The sequence below is a fragment of the Myripristis murdjan genome, chromosome 23, assembly GCF_902150065.1.
Source record: "Myripristis murdjan chromosome 23, fMyrMur1.1, whole genome shotgun sequence".
Taxonomy (NCBI): Eukaryota; Metazoa; Chordata; class Actinopteri; order Holocentriformes; family Holocentridae; genus Myripristis; species Myripristis murdjan.
In genome coordinates, this window is record NC_044002.1 from 10,207,400 (window position 1) to 10,220,235 (window position 12,836).

At 41.9% G+C, this 12,836-nt stretch overlaps 1 protein-coding gene across 3 annotated transcripts in view; it reads right to left on the reverse strand.

Annotated features, from left to right (window-relative positions):
• The window catches only part of cacna2d1a (calcium channel, voltage-dependent, alpha 2/delta subunit 1a), a 98,039-nt gene that overhangs the window by 69,717 nt on the left and 15,486 nt on the right, over positions 1 to 12,836 (reverse strand). For all 3 annotated transcript variants that reach the window (XM_030045746.1, XM_030045745.1, XM_030045747.1), the window contains exons 2-3: positions 12,299 to 12,380; positions 10,713 to 10,829 (exon numbers count right to left, since the gene is read on the reverse strand). In XM_030045746.1, coding sequence (XP_029901606.1) covers positions 10,713 to 10,829; positions 12,299 to 12,380 — 199 coding nt within the window. The remainder of the gene's footprint in view (positions 1 to 10,712; positions 10,830 to 12,298; positions 12,381 to 12,836) is intronic.

The window sequence follows — 12,836 nt, forward strand, 5'->3', positions numbered from 1 at the left end:
TGTTTGCATTTTGGTGCACATATGTCTTTTTTTCTGGTGTGGAATGAGTCTGAATGTGAGTCAGTGAGTGTGTGTGCATGTGTGTGTGTGTGTGTGTATGAGAGTGATCCCAGTCTGTGATTAGGGTTTTAACAGCGGTGTCCAGTGACCCACAGCATGTCATCTGGTGTCGACTTAATAACCCACTATCAGACCCTGCAGAAGAGTGACTCCTCTGTAATTAAGTAACAATACATAACACATAAAGAGTGCTTCGTTCAAGCACTCAGGCTGCTGGTCTCACTATTCTTCGACAATTTAATGAGCATGATGGCTGTAAGAGATGCAATTTCCTTTTAAAGAGAGTATAAGATAGAAAATGGCAGATGTAGGGACTTGAATGAAAGTTTTGTTTTGTCTGCCTGGTGAGGAATATCCTGTATAGAAACAGAGGGTTGGAGCGACAGAAACACAGAATGAGATGTGATTCATTTCGGGAGTGAAGAATCTGTTTATGATGACCATGTTGCTTAGCGACCAGGGTGTCATGGTAACCTGCCGCATCTGTGGTCCATGCTCTGTTGAGAGTGAAAGCTCCCATCCAATGGCAACACGAGGGACCCAAAAACATTTTGTTCATTATCTTCTCATTGTAGCACGGTCCATCTTCCTCCTCGGCAATTAAGACTAAAAACTGTCTTTCCATCCCCCGAGCCAAGAACTCCCGCACAATTAAGTAAATTTGGTTTCTTATCGATGGACAGTGATGGTGAGAGTGATTTAAATCAACACACAGGCCAGGGTTGGAAAACAACTGTTGTTTTTGTTTCCAAAATGGCCAGCAACTGTGGCTCAGACTCTGGTGGGGAGCCAAAGCCTTTTAGATCCACTGCCAAAGTGCTAATGCAATCCCAGGACTGAAATAACCCTCACCAATCAATATTCAAATAGCACAATCCTCGGCTGTCTACTCTGTACTCCTCCATCATCTTTTCCCCTTGTGCACTCCCCCTCTCTCCGGGTCATTGTCTTTCTTTGTCTCTTTTTCTTTTTTTAATTCCCCTTGAGAAAAATGTTTACCGAAACAAAGACCTTCTCTCTCTCTCTGTTCCTTCTGTCTTCATTTCATTATTTCTCTATCTGACGCTTCCTTTCATTCTCCCTCTTCCCCCCACACTTTAATCATGACGTCTTCTCTGCAGGTCAGTCTGCTCTCTTCCGTGCAGGCAGTCTGTCTGGGGGTGTTCTTGGCAGGCCGCCACGTCCCCCTAAGCAGGTGCTTTTGTCAACAAGCATCCCTCAAGGTGGGTACAAAGAGTCAGAAGGAGTTCCTTGAAGGCACTCGCACAGAATAACCTTCCCGTGGTCCCAACAAGTCAGTCCTCTCTCCAGTTTTAGGCCACCAGCCATCAGCTGGAACCGACGTTGGGCAGTTACTGTAAGGCTTTTTGGCTCCCACAAAGTCAAAAAATAAGGAGTCTAATGACACAAACGACACAAAAATGGTGTGCCATTACTACTGGTTTCATTTCATAGTGTTGCAATTGCATTTACATCTCAGCTGTAAATTCATTCATTGTTAAGCTGGATTTCTAGGAGTTATTGATCAATTATTAATCAGGAAAGTATATGCCAGAATCGGGAATTAATGGTATAATGACATAAATTAATTAGTAATCTCTTTATTTCAAAGAGCATGAGGGCCTACTCTCCATTTGCGGTCCATTATAAAGACATGTGCCAAGTACTTAAATACATAGGTTAAATAAAAAATGGTGATTTTCCCTATTTTAGATTCTCTGACCTACTGTGTTTACCATTTCTAAGAGCAACCCAGAGTGAACAGGAGAGCGTAGTACACATCTTGTTTTGTTTTTTTTGTTTTTTTTTTTGTTATGCATGCTGAGGACCGCTTTCTGAAGAGAAAAGTCACACAATGGGTTTATTTGTTAGCACTTAGCTAAAGTCAACCATGAGTGTCAAGTACATTAAATGGAAAGAACTGCAACGAGAACACTCTTCATCTGAAAGAATCAGATGTAATTTAAAAGTATTTGCTGCCTAACACTGTCGCCCCGTGGACTGACAGATGCAAAATACAGATTTTCAAGTTAAAGGTCCACCACTCGCTAAAAAACATTGCCTTTCCCGAGGTCACATCAGAGTTTGATAATGCTCAATCAACCAGAATCAGAGAACTTGGAGACAAGCAGCCTTGCTCACAGTGATCACCACATCCTAATAATATCTGTTTTCTATCAGCCTTACTTTACCTTACTTTGAGATGAGTCATGATTTTCTTGTCCTGCTGGCTCATTATGTTACATACACAATATAATGGTGCAATACAAGTCATTTACTTTTGTATTTAGTCTTTAAATAGTGTTTTTTTTCCAGAGCACATCAACTTGGTCCAAGAATTTTCTTGTATAAAGTGTCATTTTTTAATAAACTTTTAGTGATCTCCTATATTTTGTGGTGTTTGGTGTTTCTTGCAAAGTTCTGGAGCAAGTAAAGCTATACTGGAAACAAGTAGATTTACATCATCCAAGTGGGTTTAATATGAGTTTGAACAAATTGTTTCTTCTTGAAATAACTTCTGTCTATCTTGAGGGCATTTCTGGTGACAGCAGCTGTGTCGTTTTGCTTGCTTTGCAACCAAAACAGTCTTTTCCTCCTTTCTACGGTAAACAGACATAACTGGTGGAGATTTCTGGTGTCACTGTGGGATGAAAAACAGGCTATTCCACAGGGAAAAGTTAACCACAGAGCCCATCAAAGAGTAGTGCTTAAGAGTGTGATTAAATAATTGATGAGGAGAGAGTGAGAGGAGTGAGAGGTGGCCTGGTTATCAAAGAGAGAGGCGATCTAAGGCTACAGCAGTGTTAAAAAAAAAAGAAAAAAAAAAAAGGGTGCGACGGGTCAAAGTGATGGCCAAATACAGAGACCGCAAACATACAGGTGTGTGCGTTTGTGTGTGTGTGTTTGTATGTGTGATATGTGCACTCATTCACAAGTAAACAAAAACCCACACAGGAAACTCGGTGCAGCTGCACAGTCACATACACGTAAGCTCAGGGTGGATGTAATGACGGGGGCAATCTGAGCGTAGTACAGTGGAGGAGGATCTGAGTCATAGGAGAGAGAGAGAGAGTGAGAGAGAGAAAGAGAGAGAGAGAGCAGGGATGGAGGGACAAACCAGTGGAGGGGTGGCCGTGCAGCAGGTTGTTGGAGGGAGCAGCAAAATTGTCAATCCTTCAATCTCTGTTTTTTGATTGAGTCAGTCAACCAAGGCATAAAGACAAAATTCACTCTGAAAACACCCTTAAAAGCAGTTATTGGCAATGCAACTGGAATGACTGAGCTGTTTGGTCGAGTGTTTTTGGCAAAGAATAGATAAGAGGAACACTCATAACTCAAATCTCAACCAAAATGAAGACAGAAATGCTGCTCCAAGCCAAAAATAAATCCAAAATGCTACTGAAAAGAGCCAGCACTCAAAAGCATGCCATGGATATTGCTCTTATTAATTTGCACACGACCCACTAATACACACCATACGTTTTGCCTAAAGGCCTCCCTCAGACCTACAGCCAAAATGTATGCGGTGTATTAATGAGAAATGATTGCAAATTAATAACGAAGAATATTCATGTCTTTAAATTTTGAGTGCTGGGCCTTTCATTAGTCATTCTAGCAAAAGCATTGACAACATGACATCACATCAATGATTTTCCAGCACAGCTAATTAAGTGTGTTCACAAAAAAAAAAAAATCACTGATCTACAAGGCCAACAGTAAAAGTCAAGTTTTAGTGTCAGTGCTTCAAAGAAAGATCAAAGGCTTTCTAGACTCAGCCTTTAGCCCTGATGTCCAACAATCATGCAGTGAGAAATCCACCATAAAAGAAGAAGAGATACCAATAGACCTTGTTTCACAGCAGCCATTTACCAGCAAGTGAGATGAGGGATAGTTACAGTTTGATTTTTGAGTGAACTATTCCTTTAAAATGTGGGCGACTTTAATCTTAAAGTTGTACGAGCAGTGAAACTGAACAGTAAGTAGCTGAAAACCAGACTCTGGCTCATCTGGGGAGCCGTCTCTCCTTCTCCACACACACACACACACACACACACACACACACACACACACACACACACACACACACACTGCTTTCATGGAGTTTGTCTGAGGTAAAAAGTTTTTACAATGTTCGCAGCACTGCGTTGGGAATTGCAGTTTTGCTGGTTATCTGTTTAAATGACAATGCTCATGGAACACAGAGCACTGTGCTATGACATGAAAGAGGCACATTTCTTTGATCGCCTCTGTGTGGTTCAAAAACAAAATGATTTCCCCAGTCGGATCACGGTAACGCTCAGAGTACATTAGCTTGAAATGGTTGCAATAACTTTTCAAAAGTCATGGAAGGGTGAGAAGTGATATTCCTATCACAGGCTAATCTGAGGGGAATATTCCAGAAATGCAAGATGACACAGGGATGCTGTGATAGCAGAGCTCATTGGGCAGAAGCCTGTCCATCCTCAGACACTTGGCGAGGAATGGGGCGCCTTGATTCTAGTTAGAAGAGGAGGAAAGGAATGAAGAGAGACATACAGATAGATAGATGGACATATAGATAGATAGACTGATGGTTCAGGCAGAGACAGGCAGGAAGAAGGAAGGAAGAGATCACATCATCTAAGTAGTATCCATTTATTTCTAACACACCCCATAGTCATCATGGTGGACTGAGGAGCACAAAGGCTATGTCCCCTGTCAGATACAATACCAACAGAGAAGAATAGAAACGAATAGAAAAGAACAGAACAGAACCAAATAGAATAGAATAGAATAGAAAGGAATATTCAACCCTAGGCTGTAAAGTTGTCCTCATTCTAGCCTCACACACAGTAAAACTCTCTGTTAACAGTATAATATGACAACAGTACAGATGCAGTGCAGACACAGATCACTGGGTAGATACAGTTTGTAAGGTCACTTTTTTTGAGGGATCAGAGACTTCAAGTTTTTCCTGTAAGCAACTGTGACATTTATATGAAAGAAAATGGTGATGAAATAATTTATAGAACTTATTTTCCAAGGCCTCCTCTTGTGTCTGAGCCACTGGCTGGTGATCTTCTGGTAGTTCTGGTGGCCTCGCCCTCTTCCCTGGTGTTAACAAAGGGCTGCTGCTCCACAGGGCAGACTGATGTGAATTTACTGTAGATTCTAAAGGACTGGTTGATTGTTGATGAGATGCAGTTAGGACAAGCCAACAGGGGCCAATTCTGAGTGGCTTTTTTTTTTTCTGGAGACATTATTTCTCATGGAGGACCTGTTGAAACAGCAAGATGGTGGAGTACTGCCGCAATATTTTACCATCATTTAAATAAAATCCCAGACTGCAGCATCCAAGCAGAAACTAAAAAAGAGAAAAATGCACCACCCTTTAATGTTTAATGCACAGGAAGAACTGCATACATTATAGTACTATTTTTGCTAATGTTAACTTATAACTTAAAGTTAACAAATGTAATGACATTACATCTGGTAGTTTATTGTTCACTATTCATTTGATATAAACTCGTTAGTTAATGTCTCTGTTCATTTCTTAATTTATGTATTTATTTATTTATTTATTAGTAAACAAAGTTATGGTTTGGGAAAGGTTAGGTTTAAGCACCGCAATGGAAACTGGACATGGTCTCGGCCCCGTGTGTGCCAGTGTCCCTCACGTGTGAAGGTCTTTGTTGTAGCGAGACCACGACTGTCTCACCTCACACACAAAGTGTGGTGTCTCACTTCCCGACAGGTATCGAACTTGCATCTCAAGCGTGAAGGTCCTGTGGCTTCTATACACACTGACTATCTCTGTCTCTACTATGTGACCACTCCCTGAGTCTCATATCAACACCAAAGAGTGCCTTTGATTTCAAATGAGTGCCTTTTGTATCGGAATCATATGCCGAAGGGTGCCTTTGGTGTCGGTATCAGACGCAGAGGGGCGTGACAAAGTGCCAGTATTTGATGAACTAGGAAAGACAATGGGCTGTACTTCTCTGTTCAGTTGTTTTTCTTATAGCACAAAAATGAATGGCAGCAAATTGCTTCTGCTGAAGGCAGGGACATCAGCCCTGATACCTCAAACTACGCTGACTGTGTGGAGACACTAACAGGAATCATGTAAAGGAGAGCAGCCATCTAGATGACTGGCACAAACCTGGAAAAAACATAAAACACTGGTTTTAACCTGGGGGCACCTGGTGGCTCACTGTGTAACTTAGCTGCAACAGCCTGAGTTCAAATCTAACCCTGGCCCTTTGCTGCATGTCGCCATCTCTCTTGCCCGTCTTTCCTGTCTCTCCCTACTGTGCCTGTCAAATAAGGCAGAAATGCCCCCAAAATAATCTTTAAAAAAAAAAAAAAAAAAAAAAAAAAAAAAAAACAAGAAAACACTGGTATTATCCTGTAGTAGTGCATGACACTAACAAGGTCTGAACCACAATATTTTTTGTTGTGAAGTCCCATAGCCAACACACAAGGGACGGCATGTGGAGCGAGCAAACGCATCAAACAGAGTGATTGAATTGGGGTGACAGGACAGGCAGATGTCAGATTGACGGACAGCAAATCCAAGATGGCCCCTGATTAAGTTAATGTCAGCAGCCATCATTCTAATTGGATTGTGTTTGTTGAAAATTGCACACACACACACACACACACACACACACACACACACACACACACACACACACACAAGGCACACACGTGCCCACACAAGTAAACAAACACTTGCCCAGCATAGCCAGAGGAGACAAGTTGCCCTCGTGTAAAGGGAAATGCCACCCGTCCGTGAGGCGGTGTCTATCCTGCTTATCTCAAGCATAACCTCGCCTGAGCTGCACAGCTGTAGGGAGCAGAAATTCAGCCCATTTCAGTGTGTTTTTCAGTAGCATGCATCCAACTTACAGTATGCAAATTACGTCATGCATCCAACTTGAAGTAAAATCCTAAAATATTTTAATAGTATGAAAAAAGCTACTGGCCATGCACACTACCTTATATTTATGGGCTCATTTTGCTTTTGGGTTGTGTCATTTTATGCCTCAGTGATATGTTTCCAGTGCAGCTAAAATGGAGTTTAATAGCAGATTTTTTTTTTTGCTCAATAATGTTCAACGATCATACACAGAGAAATTCATTGTAGGGGAGGCAGACACCAATTTCTTCACTAGTCATATTCTTTATAGAAGGCAATGCATCCCGTTTGTCTTTGCTGCTGCTCCCTTCCTCTCCTCCCTCACCATCGCTTGTCTCCTGCCAGGATGTAACTTGGGGGAAGTGCAGCAAGAAAAAGCAGAATGTGAATGAGGAGGAAGAAACAGAATCAGGAAGTTGTTCCTTGATATTGTCATCAAGTGGCCTGTCACAAAGCGTGAAAGCCAATCACAGAGCCTCACAATGCCTGGTGTATTTTGTGACGTGAAAGAGATGTTTGCCAACTTTATGTCACTAATGCATGAGACTGCATGTCATCAGATAAGGGGAGCTTTCCTTTCATGCAGTCTGGGCATGTTCAGATGAGGGGCGTGGCGACGAAAACTACCTCCTGATAGGATACTCTTGGGTTTCCTAAATCAGCTTCCAAGACGGAGCCTGCAAAGTTGCTGAAGGGACTATATCAGTGATTTTGCATGTTTAGCGTAATATCTATAACGTGTATACTTCAACTTTCTGCTAATCTTTTCCCAAAGTGACCAGTCGTATTAACTAGTTGTAATAACTTCATATTAGTTTTCCTAAAAGCAGCAGCACAGTTATGTCTAACTTGGAATTGTTTCTCTTCCAGAAAATAGTCCCTAGGGTTTATGAATGGCACTAACTTTGTCAGCCACAAGCACAACTTTATAGGATGGGTGTTTAAATTTTTTGGCATTTCTGCTTGCTTAGACTTATCCTTGTGGTATGTGCTCTACCAGATGAGCCACCAGGGCAACCGTTGTATGGTCCTTTAAGTTGTTTCCTATCATATCGGGTCAGCAAGCACAATGACGATATCAAAATCAAAGGAAGGGAGGAGGCAGTGAGGGCAGGACCCACCTCTCTTGTATTTTAACTAAGGGGCGTGGTCACTGGAAAAAACTTGCTGTTAATATGCTGTTGTGACCACAATTGCTTGATCTATCATTCTCTGAGGGCTGTCAAAAGGCATTGTGGGAAAACTAGTAAATCACTAAGTAAAGTAGGAGTGGATGAGGTAGGTTGCAAAAAAGTGGGTCCACAAAAAAAGTAAATTACAAGACCACCAAATAATTCCTGGAATGCATTGCACATGACAGATTGATGGCATATAACAGTGTATGTAACAAGTCTCCTTTAAAGCTTATTCAGAGTGTGTTTTTCCTGCCAGCTTGTGTGTGTTTTCTTTGTGTATGCATGCTTGCTTTCGCTGCATCCTTCTGTTTGTGTGCCTGCGTATGTGTTGCTCTTCGCTGAAGGAGGTAGAGAGTAAGCTGAATGGTCTAATAGGTACAAGTGCTGCCGCGTGAAAAGGAGGAAAGTGCTGCGTGCTGAATGGTGCAACAGGAAGCTAAGGTCCTAATGGACGGCAGGTCTGAATAGGCCGCTACTCTACTGTACGCTCCCTCAAGGGAAGTGTGGTCTAGTGCACTCACAGACTCACAACGCTTCCTACCATTCTCCCCCTCTTTTCCACTCATCATCATCATCATCATCATCTCTCTCACACACACACACAGCCATTCAATCCCTCTCTCCTGCACACACAAAGGCATTAACTCACACTCTCTCACCTCACGCTGCGTAATAAGCTACTAAAATCCCTTCCAAATCAGACCCAAAAAGAGCGAGGGATCAACAGAGGGAGAAGCAATGGAGAGAAGATGAAAGAGAAAGATGAGGCTGATAGAAAATAAAATAAGGGAGGATATTGGAGGAAGGGAGTGGATTCCTTGCTGCATGAACTGAAGCAAAGACAGATAAATATTAGGCTGGGCTACCTCCGGCCAAGAACATTTTATATGCCGCAGCCATGCATGGGCCAAAGTCTCTTTTTCCATACATTTCTGTTTCAGTCAAGGCTTTTACTAAGAGGGCCTGGCTACAATGTGCAGTCCCTTGTACCCATCGATCACCATAAAACTTGAATCCCACCTCATTACTCTAAAAACCACAATGAGCCCATTGCGCCAGTTCAGCCACCACACCAATGTGTGACATCTTTAGAGCAACGCTCACGCAGTGACAAGTAAATACAGATCGTAGGAGGAATCCAGAACATCAGCATATGGTGTTTTGTCAGTGCAAAAAAAGGCATATCTTCACTCTCTCTATCCCTGTTTTCACACTCCCAGCAAAGAGCTAAACAACCGCTGCAGCTCGCGCAGGTGAAACACACAGCAGATGGTGTTGATTGAATGCGTGAACGGTGCTTGCATCTTAACATCTCTATTCCATCACCATCGACTCACTGAGCAGTTGTGTTTCTCTCTCAAAGTGTGATGCAACCACACAAAAAACTAATTGTGCCTCATCCCTTGACAATTATCAGGATGTAAGAAAAACAAAAAAAAACTTGACTGGAATTGATGGGGTAATCAATGAGAAGGTAACTATGGAAACAGGCTGTCAGGCTTAATTGGATATTTCTGACTCTTGGAGCTGAATTGATTGTGACCTGGAGTGCCCGGGGATCCTAATTTAGTTGGCTAGGTGTGCTATCGTGTTAAGACGAAGGAGCAGTGAAAGGTTATGTGGATCAATTTCGCTTGTGGTCCTGTGCAGCTCAATGCAGACCACGTGGGACCAATACTGGGTCCCACTAGAGCCAGCCCATACTAAAAATGTGCGTATTCATTGTACTCTAAGATACTGGGGATAAAATAGCCCTCCCAGCTGTATGTGTTATGCAGTTAACTAGGTGTTCTGTGTTTTTTTCAGGATCAGTAAAAGGTTATACAGACGATTTAATTAGGCGGCTGTTCTGTGTGAAGTACAAGAATTAGGAAAAAAAAGTCTGACACAAGCCTGCAGCTCCACCAAGGTCCTTGAACTGTGCACTGAACTTTACAAGGAGGGCCTTAGCTACATTTAGTGAACAGCATCAAGAAGAAAGCTTTCATATTAATATGAACGTATTTAGCGACAATTCATAGTCTTTTTCTACTGTTCTCTTAAAACAAAGACAAGGTGGTAAGGTTTGGGGTGAACTCAGTGGCCAGAGGAAAGCTTCATGAAAACTGAACCAAAACTGGGCCATCCATGATGTAATAAATATTAACAAAAACAGCCAAAGTATTTCAAACACATACACACATACACAATGAAATTCTATCATTTTTTGGCATGTAGCGACCCAGACTGGTAGCTTTGAATTAAATCATCTCACTGGAGGATGTCTACTTATATTGGATCACTGTGTGGCCTAAAGCAGTGGCTGTGTTCCAGGGTCTATTCTGACCTGAAATGAGGAGAAGCAGATTGTTTCTGTGGGTTTCTGGTCTCTGGGTGGTGCTCTAGGAGAGGCATTCTTTGCTCCAATCGCATATCGATTGATGAGACTCAGAGAGATACACGAAAAGCGGTGATAAAAATTCAGCCTCAGTCTAAACGGCTCTCTAAGTTGAGGTTCAGATGGAGCCTTTCAGGGAGATTTTTGCAATGCGGAGATGTGCTCAAACTTTCAGCAACTTTTAATACAAGATACTCACCCTTAGGGCACGGGAGCGGTTGGCCAGCAGTTTCTCGATGTTCCCTGCAGCAGTCGCCACCAGCTCTCGGGCGTTGTTGGACTCCACGCTGAAGTGCGCTTTATGGTTACGATATATCTGAGCCAATCAGAAAAGAACAGAGGTCAAAGGTGAGCATAAGAGGAAACTTAAACTGGAATGAGATAACCAGCCTCGATCGGTGAATTCAAATATGTCTATATTTTTTGTTTGATATCAATATACTTTACTGATGCCCTAAGAGGAAAATTCTCTTTTCATCCTCTGGTTGGGATATGGGGTCAGTTAGGTAATGTGTCATCTCCCTGGGATGGGAAACAATTCAGCCTTCTAGTTAGAGATTGCTTCACTACCCACTTGGCCATCCTGCCACTGAATACCCAATATTGTTGCACTGAATTTAGTTCAGTAAGTATGTAATACAAACAGTCTCATGATCTACGTGACATGTTCTCTTAGTAATAGAGACTGGCTAGAGCGATCTCTCCGGCTGGACGTATCGTATCTGAGCTTGAAAATCTTACTCTGCATTGCCTGTCAACTTGTATCATTCATTGGTCTTCACTGACCAAAGCACAGTTATTAAAAAAAGGAAGCTACATGTCAACTGATTAAACTGCAATGTCAGATTATGTAACAAGACCATTTACTGTGCTATGGAATATGTTCCAGCAAAAGAAATAAGAAACACAAATGCCAAACAGCCAATTATTTAGCAGCCCAAGGGTTTTTCAATGTCCGACATTCAAACTGCAGAGCTGAGGCGCGTGCATGTGTTTGTCTTCATCCTCCAGGCTGCTGACGGATTTTGCTTTAATGCAAGAGGCATATTAAAGGGTAATACAACTGAATCTCCGATTCTGATTATGTTATTCCTATGAGCTAATACTGCACTGTCGCTGAGTGAGTGCTTTTCTGGGACTGATGAGGCAACAGGCCAAGATAATTCATCTGTAGAAAATATCACTACACTCATAGATACAGTTAATTCCCCAAACATATAGATTTGCCCATAACTTTGGATTAGCTTTGCATCATCACATCTATGTGTCATGCTTTAAAGTTGCCTGATTTTCCTCTTGGAGAAAAAATAACCCACAGTAATGTGGATCGAAACAGCTCTATTCCCGATGCAATGATTTCAGCCATAGGGTTCAATGGGTGTGTCTGTGTATGTGTAGCAGAACACAGATTGGACCCGGCGCAGTATAGATTTGACACTGATGGCCTCTGAGTGTGTACATTAACTTGGCAAAATGAAACGATGCACCATCGTGTTAATGAGGAGCAAGGCCTATTATATATAGGCTGATGATGAGTTGTGACAGCTGAAGTCATGTAATCAGGAGTCCTGGGCGTTAATGAAAATGCGAGCAATAAGTGGTTGGAGGAATGCACAATATCCGTCCATGCTGCATCTGGGAAATGGAGTTTTATTAATCCAATGGTTATCCACTTATTGTTTATTTTATTTTATGTATTTTATTTTATTTATTTTTTTAGAAATGAGTCTTTGCATTCATGAGTGAAACTGTGCATATAGAGTATGCGTGACATAGAGTGTTTACCTGTATTAGGTTCTGCATACTGCTGGCTGTGTCTGTCAGTGAGATCAGCTCTTTCTGCATCTGGTCCACCCATTCCTTTACCCTGAGAACACACAAAAAAAATCAAACAATTAGTCAACCAATCAAAAACATGCAGTCCTCTCCCTCCTCCTATAGAAAACTCCCCATTCGCTTATTAAATAATATTTGTCAAACTGCTTCCCATTTGCTTTCATTTTGAATACATACATATACATACAGTATCATGTGACAGACACAGTGCAACACTGCTTGCGATGGCAATATGCTAAAATACTGTATAAATCAAGGAGCAGCATGAAAAAGTAATGCTTAGCCAAGTGAATATATTGCTCTACTCCACATGAGCTGTGCATTAGGGCAAGAGTTATTCACGGTTGTAAGCATCAGTGTCAGATCTTCAAGGATTCAAGGGTAAGACGCTGGTTAACATATGCAATCGGGGAGAAGGAGACAAAGACAGCAAGAGAGATGAATGAAGCAAAATGAGAGATAGACATTAATCACCGAGGGTTTACAG